Below are 13,341 nucleotides of genomic sequence, written 5' to 3'. Positions count from 1 at the left end.
AAGTAATGGAAGGGGCCATCAACAGTGCTATCAAGCGGCACTTGCTTAGCAATAACCTGCTTGCTGACACCCAGTTTGGGTTCCACAAGGGCCACTCAGCTCCTAATATCATTACAGCCTTGGTTCAAACATGGACAAAAGAGCTGAACTCCCGAGGTGAGGTGAGAGTGACAGCTCTTGACATCAAGGCAGCATTTGACCATGTGTGGCATCAAGGGGCCCGAGCAAAACTGGAGTCAATGGGAATCAGGGGGAAAGCTCTCTGCAGGTTGGAGTGATACCTAGCACAAAGGAAGATGGTTGTGGTTGTTGGAAGCCAGTCATCCCAGCTCCAGGACATCACTGCAGGAGTTCCTCAGGGTGGTGTCCGAGGCCCAACCATCTTCAGCTGCTTCATCAATGACCTTCCTTCCATCATAAGGTCAGAAGTGGGGATGTTCGCTGATGATTGCACAATGTTCAGCACCATTCGCAAATCCTCAGATACTGAAGCAGCCCATGTCCAACTGTAGCAAACTGTGGACAATATCCAGGCTTGGGCTGACAAGTTGCAAGTAACATTCGCACCACACAAGTGTCAGGCGATGACCATCTCCAACAAGAGAGAATCCAACCATCGCCCCATGATGTTCAATAACATTAACATCGCTGAGTCCCCCACTATCAACATCCTGGGGGTTACCATTGACTAGAAACTGAACTGGACTAGCCATATAAATACTGCGGCTACAAGAGCAGGTCAGAGGCTAGGAAACGTGTGATGAGCAACTCACCTCCTGACTCCCCAAAGCCTGTCCACCATCTACAAAGCACTAGTCAGGAGTGTGACGGAATACTCTCCACTTGCCTGGATGAGTGCAGCTCCCACAACATTCAAGAAGCTTGACACCATCCAGGACAAAGCAGCCTGCTTGACTGGCACCACATTCACAAACATTCACTCCCCCCACCAATGACACACAGTGGCAGCAGTGTGTACAAGATGCACTGCAGGAATTCACCAAGGCTCCTTCGACAGCATCTTCCAAACCCACGACCACTACTATCTAGAAGGACAAAAGCAGCAGATAGATGGGAACACCACCGCCTGGACTTCCCCTGCAAGTGACTCACTATCCTGACTTGGAAATCTATTGCTGTTCCTTCACTGTCGCTGGGTCAAAATCCTGGAACTCCCTCCCTAACAGCACTCTGGGTGTACCTACACCACATGGACTGCAGCGGTTCAAGAAAGCAGCTCACCACCACCTTCTCCAGGGCAATTAGGGATGGACAATAAATGCTGGCCCAGCCAGCAAAGCCCACATCCCGTGAATGAATTTTTTTAAAAGTGTCACCGAAGACTGTGCATGTCTAAGGAACTGGTTGGTCACATTCGCCAGCTACTATAGGATTGGGTACCACAGGGACATGGAGGGCATCTGCTGCCAGTGGCCGTGAAAATGACTCTGGCGCTCAATTTTTATGCCAGTGGCTTCTTTCAGGGCTCCACAGGTGACTTTTGTAAGATTTCAAAAATTTCCTCCCACAAATGCATCCATGAGATCATGGAAGCCACCTTCATGAGGGCACACAAGTTTGTGCATTTCACCCGGGACCAAGACAGCCAGGATGCAAGAGCGATTGGATTTGCCCAGATCTTGAGTTTCCAGCAGGTGCAGGGTGCGAGTGACTGCACTCGCGTGCCGCTCAGATCTCCAGCGCAACAAGCGGTCAACTATGTCGACCACAAGGCCTTACATTCACTGAATGTGCAGCTGGTGTGCGACCACCACGAATGCATCCTGCAGGTGTGCGCACGGTTTCCAGGGAGTGTCGATGACTGCTACATTCTCAGTCGGTCACAGATCCCTGAAGTCTTCCAGGGCCCACATAGACTGCAGGGTTGGGTCCTAGGGGACAAGGGCTACCCGCAGCGGACGTGGTTGATGACACCTGTGCAGCGGCCTCAGACAGCAGCAGAGCAGAGCAGTGGGTAACAAGGCTCATGCTGCAATTCACAACTTGGTGGAGCAGACCATTGGAATGCTGAAAATGAGGTTCCGGTTCCTGGGCTGGTCTGGTGGAGCCCTGCAATATAGTCCACAGAGGGTGTCACGCATCGTCATTGCCTGCTGCGCCCTTTACAACCTGGCACTGCAATGGGGAGAGGAGCTGGCCGAGGAGGAGATGCAGGAGCTGGAGGTCTCCTCCCATGAGGAGGACATTGACGGTGAAGAGGGTGAAGAGGTCCTCAAAGGTGACAATGATGGTGATGAGGCCCTCACATGGGCTAGATGAGGCAGGCGTGCTCGGGAGGCCCTCATAACTGCTAGATTTGTGGAGAATGATGATGACATGCAGTGAGGAGACGCCATGGATCCTCACATTGCATCTGTGAACGTTTGACTCCAGTCTGGCTTATGGCTGTACATATATCGTCTGTGCTAATGCTCCTGTCATTGAGATGCAGTGGAGGCCCTAATAGTTGCTCAATTGCAGGAGGATGATAATGACATGTAGTGAGAACACTCCATAGATCTACACATAGCCTCTCAATGTCTGACTCCTGTCTGGCCAAGGGCAGCTCACTTGTGCTCTGTGATCAGGGTCATATCATGGAGATGCAGCCATGAAACTTTAAATGCACCTGATCTTTTGTCTGCCTTCAGCACCTGACCCCTTCAGGAGCAGAGCATCACTGGTCACAGACGCTGAAGAGATGGGGGCCAGCCCCACCTTAAAGGTGCTGAGAGCCACACAGAGAATGATGGAACTCTGTGACACCTGCCCACGACATTCTGGCAGCAATGACAAGCACCATCGAGGTGCAGGCATCACTAATGTGTCCAGTGAGTGTGAAGCCGGACCATCACTTTGGTCTGAAGGTTGCACAAAGCACAGGGAAGAGGCCCTGGACTGAGACACCTGCCTTTATCTTGTGCAGAAAGGTTTCACATCTGAGTGACACAAACACTGCTCATCAGAACAAGGAGCCATAGGCAGGGAGTTTATTTACAATGGTGAACATTATGTACAAATGATTGACACCCATGCTCAAGCTGTGCAATTACACCTTCTTAACTTTCCTATCCCTGCTGCTACAGCTTGGTGCTCCCCGGACATCCACAGCGGAGGTGGAGGCAACCTGCTGACTGCTACACCCTGTCTGTGATGGCCCTGGCAGGCACCCTCTGGAAGGCCGAGGCCTGGAGGGCCCCGACCTGCTTTCAGGGTCCTGCTGTGTGGCAGTGGCACCCTCCTTGGCCTGTGGAGCTGGAGCTGCTGAGGTCACAGGAAACACAAGAGGGGGTTCGGATGGGCCAGACACTCCCGGAGTCACCTGGATAGATGGCCTCAGGGGGTAGACCTGCTGAACCTCCTCCCTATAGGTGCCCGAGGGCCCCGGCTGACTCCTTGAGGAGAAGGGGTAGATGGAGTGAGATCAGGCTGTCTCGCACCCCTCTCGCATACACACTGTTGGAGGCCAACATTGGCATCAGCGATGGGGTTCAGCCCACAGCAGTGCAGGAGCAATGTCCAAGACCAAGGTTTCCATGGCAGCCACCATCCTACCAGTGTTAACCTCGATGTGTTGCCATGCTGGTGCTATCACCTCAGATTGAAGGCAGACGGACTCCTCCATCGTGCTTTGCAATCTGAGGAGTGCAGCGGACTCCCCTTCCTGATGTTCCTGAGCTTGCCTTTGCAACTCCAGCAACTGTGACATGACTGAGTCCAGAGGCTCCTCATCTGACTCGGACTCAGCAACGTTCTGGCCTCCAGCAGTCCTCCAAGTGCTGGACACCTAGGAAGTCCCTGCCACCACCTGCTGTGGATCAGGCAGTGTGATGTGCTCACCAGGTTGTGATCCCAATGCTACTGAAAAGCTCAGTCCCACCGAGGTGTGTGTCTCTGCACTGGTGGAGGGTGTGGGTGAGCGCAGAGACGGGTCATGAGGGAGGGTTTCAGCGGAGCCCTCTTCTGAGCATCCCTTAGGGCTTGATTGGAAGCCCTGGGTCATGGACTCTGTCGACAGTTTCCCATTTGTGCCTGTGAAAGCAAGGGGAGGTAATTAGTGCATGGCAGTGGCCTGTGAAACAGGACACATCACTCACAGCCTGGTTGTCTGATGGGTGTTGCACTGCTGGATCCTCACTTGGTAGAGCAGTGCCGACCTCACCGTCAGCACAGGAACGGTCCAGATCCTCGCCGGCCAGCTCGGTGGCTGTTTTCAAAGTCTGTGAGGACCTTGATTCCAGGCATTCCTCCCCGGGCCTGTGACCTCTCCCTCTTGTTGTGTGCCAGTTTGTCCTGCATAAATAGAGATGGGAAAATGTAAGCAGGACGCCTGCCTGGCAGATGATAAGTATGCCTGGCACGTGTGGGTGTGAGCGGTCCCATGGACAGGATGAGGACAATGAAGCTGTGTGTGACAGTGTGAATGGTGCTGTCCCTTCAACTGGCAGTGAGTGAGGGCCCTGTGGATGTGTGATGGGTTTGAGAGTGATGAGAAGAGTGACTTACCCTGGTGGAACGGAGGAGGTCATTCATCCTCTTCTGGCACTGGGTGGCTTTCCTCTTTTGCAGGGCGTTGGCGCTGACCACCACTACCACCACCTCCCAATCTGGATTAGTGATGTTGCTGCCCATCCTGCGGCCAAAGCCGGGGTAGAGGACATCACGGTGGGCCTCCAAGACATCCAAAAGGCGCTTGAGAGACGCGTCACTGAACCGAGAGGGGGGGCTGCAGTCTTCTTGCCTTTCAGGGCCATGTCTTCCATGCAGCATTCGTGGGCTGGAAGCACTGAGAGATGTGCCCGCGGCTGCACTTTAAGTCTGGTGCCTGGTGTGCTGAAGCAGCGAGGTGATGGCATGGTGGACAAATGAGAGCCCACCCACCATGGAATCAGTGTGCTTCCTGGGAATGCATAATTAATGTGGCGGGTTTGGGATGATACAGCGTGAGAAGCAGCCAGTGGATAAAACGTCATTTTACCTGCCTGTTACCGCACTTCGTACAAACCTGGGGTGATTCCACCCTCTCTCAGGCAATTCACACAATCATATTAAACTGACAACACTGTAGGACTCGGTCTGTTCAAACGTTCAGTAGCTACCATCTGGAGTCACTGTGTAATGGACAATTGTAGAAGTAAATTAGTTATTTTAAGGCATCACAATTTAACATTCATACTAACTACTGAACAAAGATTAAGAGTTAACATTGTTGCAATATCAAATTACTCCAAATCAGTCGCATTTTGTTATTATTCTGATTGTGTCAGACAATGTGGTTGATTCATAACTGCCGTTTGACATGGTCTAGCATGCTAATCCAGTTATATTCAAGACAGCTCCCCAGCACCTTAAGGGAAATTAGGGAAGGGCATTAAATGCTGGCCTTACAATCAATGCCTGCATCCTGTGAATTTATTTTAAAAATGAGATTACAGGTTCAATTGTTTTCCCACATTTTCTGAGGTGTGAAATGCCTTTCACTAAAAGCAGTTAAGTCCGTACCAATTAAACATTTAACTAATAACTAGAAGAAAAGCTAATTAAGAATGAACTACATTGTAGACTCTAATTATGCACATTGCTGTCAGTTGTTATCAAACGGTTACTAAACATGCCCCAAATCCAATCTTTCCACTTACCTATTGGCTGAATGTCGTCCCCGCTTGACATCACACAGCAACCCCGACGAGGCTTTGAATGAATGACTTTCTCTTAAACCTCTCAATGTAAAATACTCCATCTCATATCCACCCCACAATTGTCATGCCCAGTGAAAACATTTCCTATTCATAACTCCAAACGCGGACTGTGTTCGGATGCAAGCTACTGGAACTGTATTTTTTATTAAACGGACACTCACAAAGTGGCTAAGATGACTGCCAAGACTAAGGTGACCTTTGCAACTTCAACACAGATTGTCAGCAGCTTCTGGAAAGTTCCTAATTGAATCACACTGGGTGACAACCTGCCCATGGAATAGGCATACCAAGACAAGTACTATCGGTGGAATGTACACTTGCGTTTTTGGTAAATCCCCAAAAATTAGCAAGTCCAGATTCCATGTCTCCCAAGTTGGAAACCTAACAATGAGAGCTGGGCAGAAACCAATTCATCCTGAGTAAGTGTGAAAAACTCATCTACTATCTCCATTGTACAGGACTGGCCTTCAGCTTTAAGCAATTCCAGGTGGACTGTACCAATATTGGTCATGTGACCAAAAACCAGCTTGCGTTTTATTTTCTGAAGACCCAGAAAGATCTGGGCAGTCTGCAGAGAACCCCTCAAGCCACAGTAGATGTAAAAACATCAGTAACACCTTGGTCTTTAAAAACAGGAGGCAGAAAAATTAGAACCCTCCCAGCCTGAATCCTAAATCCAAGTCCACCTGTAAAAAAATTGGACTTCATGATATGGAAACCACAAGTGCCTCACTTCACGACCGACTGAGCATTCATCTCTTCAAGGGAATCTTGCAATAATTCTGATATCCAAGTCCAGCTATCTGAACTCATCTAAACTACAACCCGAGTGGAAAAGACTCCTTTCTTTACTGGGCCCACAATAACTGTTCTCCTACTATGGGCCAGACACGTGAACTATGAAGTATTCTTTTGCAATTTGTAAAAGGATACTATTCTCTTTAACTGTATTTTTCTCGCGTGTGTGTGTGTATGTGTTGAGTGATTGACGTAGCGTTTAGGCTTTTGGGGTAAATGTGTGAATAAATGATCTTTATTTAAACCCACAAATGTTTGCTGTTATATAAATTGTCCACACACTGCAGTGTCCTCTCCAAAAAACACACTAATTGTGGACAGTAAAGGGTACAAAGGTTTTGGTTTTCTCCCAACCCTGTCCATAACACAACACTTAGTGTGTCCAATCATAATATTAAACAATGCAGTTGAGAAACCAAGAATGATAAAAAAAACTTGATATCTCTTTTATTGGAAAGTTTTATTTGTTCTCATGGTATAGGTGATACGGACATTTATTGTCCATCCTTAGCTAAGGTGGTAGTGGTCATCTGTCTCCTTGAACCTTTGTAGCTCTTATGTGCAGAGGAACTCCTGTAGCAAAGGCCTGGGGCTGCAACACTTCCTCTAACAACCATTCTTATTTCACATTTTCTTCAGCCCCTGTTGGAATACAGGAGATCAAACTGCTTAATGTCTCAATAAACCCGGAGAGTTTGGTAACTCTCGAGAATAAAAATCAGGTTATGAAGAGCTGACCATCAATTGGTGCCAATAGCTTCTCACTATGGTAGTTTCTTTGTTAGATGTGTAACTTCTTAAACATAGTAAAATGTCCCAAGGATGTTTGCAGGAGCACTATCAAACAAAATTTAAGCCACTTAAGGAGATATTAGGAAGGTGACCAAAAGTTTAGTCAAAGAGGAAAATTAAAAGTGTTGCCTTAAAGCAAAGAGGTAGAGATGCAGAGAGGTTCAGGGAGGGAATTTCTGAGCATAGAGTTGAGGCAGTTAAAGGCACAGCCACCAATGGTGAAACGATAACGGTTGGATTTGGAAGACAGGTCTTGGAAGGTTGCAAGGCTGGACGAAGTTACAGAGATACAGAGCAGTGAGGTGAAGGAGAGATTTAAACACAAGGATGAGAATTTTAAAATCGAGATGCTTGCAGACTGAGAGGCAGTGTCAATCAATGAGCACAGCGTGATGGGTAAAAAGGATTCAGTACGAGTCAAGATGCTGGCAAGAGTTTTGGATGAGGTCAAGTTTACAGAGGATGCAAGGTAAAAGAATGGCAGGAGTGTATCAGAATTGTCCAGGCTACAGGTAAGAAGGCATGGTTGAGTGCTTCAGCAGATGCACTGAGGCAGCAGTAAAGAAGAACGATTTGATGGAGGTGGATGCGGTGTTGGTGATGGATAGGATACAGTTGGGGAGCTCAGTTCAAGGTCAAATCTGACACCAAGGTTATGAAGAGTCTGGTTCAGCATCAGACAGCAACCAGGGAGGCAGATGGAGTTGGTGGATAGGGAACAGATATTGTGGTGTTGACTAAAGACAATAGCTTCATTCTTCCCAATATTAAAGAAGAAATCCCCTTCAACTTATCAGACACGCACCATGAGAGATCAGAGGCTGTGGAGGAGTACAAAGCCTGCTTGTTAGGATACTGACTTTATATCTCAAAAATTCCACCGAAGTCCAATTTGAATTAAATACCTCCTGCACCCAGTTGGCTCAATACATCGAACAACCTTTTTTTGCTTTCTTATTTCCACTTTAGAAACGCAAATGGTTTTTCAAACTAGATGGCTGATTGGCGGAGGAATATTAAAACTAAAAACTAGAAAATGAGCTGAAACCATATTTTGCACTTTTTCATTTGATTTTGTCCAAAAAGCAGAGTGAAACTGGTTTAGATGTTTCAGCTTATGCTGAGGAAAACTAAAATGGCACAAGGTCAAGAAATTTTTCACACTGTGAGCAACCTGTGGAATACAATTCCAGAAGGAGTAGTGGATGCACATGCGCTGGAATCTCCGAGCAAACAACTGGATGATGTCATTTCCCTGGATGTGTGAATTAAGATTGGTTGAATGACCTTCCTCATTTGTAATTATTGTGAAAGTTAATTCAATAATGTAGCATCAATAATGTATGCATCCACCCCAAGTACCATGCTGGAAACAAGCATTCTCCTGCACTGAGCTCAGCAGCACTTCCATCAGCTGCACAGTATTGAGCTCAAGAGGTATTTCAAACAGTTGAGCTGTTAAACTGTCGAATTCCAACAGGCTGCTCACGGTTACAAAAAAATTAAAATCTTAAGATCTGAGTGCTTAAGTGAATTATCAGACATATAAAATGCAGCCAGAACTAAGAAATGATATGTATTTTCCAGAGTAAACAACACCAACAGATACATCATTTTAAGAATTTAGAATTTATAGTCTACATTTTCAGATTTCAAAATTCAAACATTTCTGCACCCATAAATATTTTGATTAAAAAGACTATGGATCTGTAAATCAGTCTTTTAAAATCTGAAGTGGATGTGTACAAATTCTCTCATTTGCTGCTCTCCGGAGGCGGTTTAGCATCCTTGGCCATTACTCGACTACTTAAGTAGTTGAAAGCCACTTGAGGCACAAAATCAATGTTCAAGTAGGCAAATCCTGATTATTCAGGTTCTTTTACAAAGGCTAAGAAAATATTTGTAGGGGAAAAAAAAAACACCCAGCAGAAAACTGAAGTAGTTAGCAAACTCAAAAAAAATGGTATATTGAACATAGTGATTTCCGAAGGCAGAAAACATTATTCACACACAAATATTCTTGATTGAATCCACTAATCATAGCAACACTAGTGGCCCCTTGAGCCTGTTACACCATTCATGGCTGAGTTATATCTTAACACCCTCCACTTGCCTTGGCTCCATATCTGTTACCTAAAATCTATTAATCTCAGATTTAAAATTATGATTTCTCTCAAGTGCAGCATTCCTATTTTAATGAGTATATATCAACCCAGTACAATTTTTACTTTCAAAAGCATAATGAATTGATCAAATGCATTGTTATTCTTAATTATACAGAAGGCATAAAATAATACAGCAGAAACTGTAATCACAGCATCAAGGATACAAAACTCTTGAAAGCTGACATCCAAGACTTGTTTTACTGAGGCCTGTAAGAATTTTATATTTAAGTCTACCAATCCAAAGTTGGTAAGAAGCACTCTCTGAATATAACTAAGTTGCAGAAGTGAGCGAAAGAAAGAAAAGAATCTTTGTCCAATCAGACCATAATCTGTGCGCTCAAAATAAAATGGTACAGATTTGAAGGAACTTGTGATTATATGGCGCCATTCATGACCTCAGGATATCCCAAAGCACTTTATAACCAACTAAATGCTTTTTTTAACAGTATAGTTTAAATGTAGGAAACAAAAGCCAATTTTGCATACGGCAAGCCCCATGGAAGCTTTTACATCCACCTGAGAGGGCATTTATCTCAGTTCAACATCTTATTTAAAAGATAGCACATCCAACAGCGCAGCACTCCTTCAGTGCTACACTGGAATGTCAGTCCAGATTTTGTGCTCAAATGTCTAATGTGGGACTTGAACCCACAACCTTCTGGCTTGGAGGCATGGGTACTACCAACTGTGAAATGACTGCTCCATAATGAGGGAAAACATAATTGACTTACCGAAAACTCAAGGAAAATCCCCACAAAAAATTCTATGTCACCAATGACATTTTAAAGAGAGGTGTTATATGAGCACCTCCCTAATCAAAATTTAAACCCTTTACTGAAATTAGGGAGGCAAGAACAGGAATGAAAAGTTGGATTTTTGAATATGACTCATTGGATAGCCATAGGAGGAGGAATCCTGGCTGTTCTCTTCCTCAGATAAGACCAGGTAATTTAACACATACCCCATATCAAACTTGGGATGTTTAGTGACATAAACACACTTTATATTTACCCCGAAACCATTGGAGAGCAGTTTCTTTTCTCACTTTGCACAGTAACACCAGTCATATACGGCGGAGAAGTTAAACCAGTACAGGGACTATTTACATGTTTAGATCCCAAACAGTGTAAATAAAGTTTAATTAATTATTGAAATACATTTTAGCAGCAGTGATGGATAATCAGGGATGCAGATTTGCCTTTGGCTTTCTCACTCATGCCCTTCAGCAATCAAACACAAGGGTAGAGTAGAGATCAGTGTGGACATTTTTGGAGTTTAACAAAAAAAATGTAAATGAGCTCCAATGATTACAATAGGACTTAATTCCACCAAAAAAAATCTCAGTCCAAGAAGCTGCAAATTTCTACATTTCATTGCCACCAACACACTCAGGATATTAACTGTTAAGCTATCAACCATCTGCTTTGTCATCAAAGGTGCTATATAAATGCAACTTCTTTATGTGCAGCATCTTAACCTTCATTGGAGATGGGTTTTACCAAAAAAAAAGCATTTTTAAAAAGTGTCAAACAAACTTTAACTAAATCAGATTTCTCAATGCCTTCATGACAAAATACATTTAACCAGATATTCACTGTTATTGATAGTTAACATTCCAGTGGCATTTTCTGAACATTACACCCAATAAACCATCAAATGAATGACAATTGAGATACTTTACACCAACTTCCTGGTATTTAATAATGGAAGTATCTCATTTCACACTTCTTTTCCCCCTCCCCTTCCACAGCCACTTAGAGAAAGACTAGAGGCTTTAACCCCAATAGTTACAAAATTCTCTTATCAACTTCTGCACAGTATGTCACATCATTCCATAGACACCAAAGCAGTCCTTAAATTTTCTTCTGAAGGTTTCACCCATCATAGAAGGACTTAAATTATAGTATTATCAGTCAACGTGCAGACACATCTCCCAATCCCACCTCCGCCATCGCCTGATTGAGATTTTTTTCTCTCAAGTTTGGCTGATGCGTTTGCAAGATGCTGAGGAAGAACCAGCGTCCAACCAAATCTCTCCTTAACTGAAATCCGAACTGACCATGCACAATGAATCTATTCATCACTAATTCTTAAGCTTTAGTCTCCCATGGCCCAATTAGGTCTCAAATAAAAATCATAATTCAGTTATAAAAATATCCAATTCTGATAAACCCTGGATCATTTTAGCAAGCTCCAGTGTTATTACTACCTCGAGGGCTTTTTAAAGAATTGCATTCATTTAGCACTTTTCACAATCTCAGGATGTCCCAAAGTGTTTTATAGACAATGAAGTACTTTTGAAGTGTAGCCACTGTTGAAGGAAAAATGGCTGCCAATTTATGCACAGAAAGCTCCCACAATGTGGTAACGACCAGACAATCTGCTTTGGATGTTGGCAGGGGGATGAATATTGTCCAAGACCACAGCAGGACTGCCTTGCTCTTCTTCCGATAGGTTTTACATCCACCCACGACTTGACGTTTCATGTGAAAGACAGCGGCGACAGTGCAGCACCCCCTCAGTACTGCTCTGGGCTGTCAGCCTTGATTCTATGTGCAAGTCTCGGGAGTGGGATTTGAACCCACAGCTTCCTGTCTCAGAGATGAGCGTCATTAAAGAGACTCGCATGTTGTTGCTGAATTAAAGATTTCAGTATGAACAGTTCTTTACATATTCCTGGCTTCACAGACACTGTAATATCTGACCCTGACTCCCCGCTCTCCCCTTGCTGTCCTGTCCGGGCCGCAGCCTCAGCCTCAGCTCTCGGATGGATTATCGGGGCCGCTGAGACTCAGGGGCCGGGCTGCCCACTGCCGCCTCCCGGGCCTTGCGCTGCTCCAGGCTATACCGCTGGTAGATGGGCTTGTACACGTACAAACCGCCCGCCACCCCCAGCACCACGGCCAGTGCCAGCTGGGGGAATGTCAGTCTGCTCAGGGCCATCGGCAGCCAAACCGCTCCGGGGAGCGGGGGGAGAGAGAGAGAGAGAGAGAGACAGAAATATCACCACAGGAACCCTGCACCCGACTCAGCGCATGCGCTCCAACCGCCACGGGAATCACGTGGTCACATTTGCACCGGAAAACCCTAAGGACTCACCAATCAGAGAGCCCGAAGGACTCACCAATCAGAGAACCCGAAGGACTCACCAATCAGAGAGCCCGAAGGATTCACCAATGAGAACCCGAAGGACTCACCAATCAGAGAGCCCGAAGGACTCACCAATCAGAGAGCCCGAAGGACTTACCAACCAGAGAGCCCGAAGGACTCACCAATCAGAGAGACCGAAGGACTCACCAATCACAAAGCTTCCAGGTTGTATCCCCTACACTCCGGTTTGGTCCGAAGTTGTTTTCAATGTGGGTGCCGCAGCTGCGCAGTTACTATCGCTACCAACACTGATTTCCTTTTTGATGTTTTGTGCATTTCACACACAGGTTTGCGCTCCTGCCACATTTAATCAAATGGCTGATATATCTCAAAATCGCAAATGACATCCTGATCCCTCCTCAATCTGTCTGTGACACGGCTAACACCACACACACTCCCCCACCCCTCCTTCAGCTCATCCGCTACTGCAGCCCTCATCCATACCTTAGTTACCTCTAGATCCCATTACTCCAATACACTTCTGGCAGGCTTCCCACATTCTACTCTTGCTAAACTCCAGGTAATCGAAAACTCGTCTCCTAACTCGCACCAAGTCCCCTTTCACCCATTACCCCCACTCACTGACCTACACTTAAGCAATGCCTCAATTTAAAACTCATCCTTGTTCTTGAATTCCTCCATAGCCACATCCCTCCCTATCTCTGTAATCTTCCCCAGTCCCACAAGCCTCCATATCAGCGCTTTTTGAGTTCTGGCCTTGAACATCCCCAATTTTA

General features: G+C 45.7%; 1 protein-coding gene across 1 annotated transcript; it reads right to left on the bottom strand.

Moving 5' to 3' along the window:
- Nucleotides 1-8,846: 8,846 nt before the first annotated feature.
- On the bottom strand, nt 8,847-12,437 carry pigbos1 (PIGB opposite strand 1). Its single transcript, XM_078530352.1, has one exon. The coding sequence runs from the start codon at nt 12,395-12,397 to the stop codon at nt 12,227-12,229; it is 171 nt and encodes a 56-aa protein (XP_078386478.1). The 5' UTR covers nt 12,398-12,437; the 3' UTR covers nt 8,847-12,226.
- Nucleotides 12,438-13,341: the final 904 nt, after the last annotated feature.

Source organism: Cetorhinus maximus, chromosome 26 (genome assembly GCF_964194155.1).
Source record: "Cetorhinus maximus chromosome 26, sCetMax3.hap1.1, whole genome shotgun sequence".
Lineage (NCBI taxonomy): Eukaryota > Metazoa > Chordata > Chondrichthyes > Lamniformes > Cetorhinidae > Cetorhinus > Cetorhinus maximus.
The sequence above is the reverse complement of the archived record's forward strand: the minus strand, read 5'-3'. Positions and strand labels throughout refer to the sequence as shown.

Coding starts and splice junctions, on each gene's coding strand:
- pigbos1 (XM_078530352.1), bottom strand. CDS start 12,397: ATGGCCCTGAGCAGACTGACATTCCCCCAGCTGGCACTGGCCGTGGTG.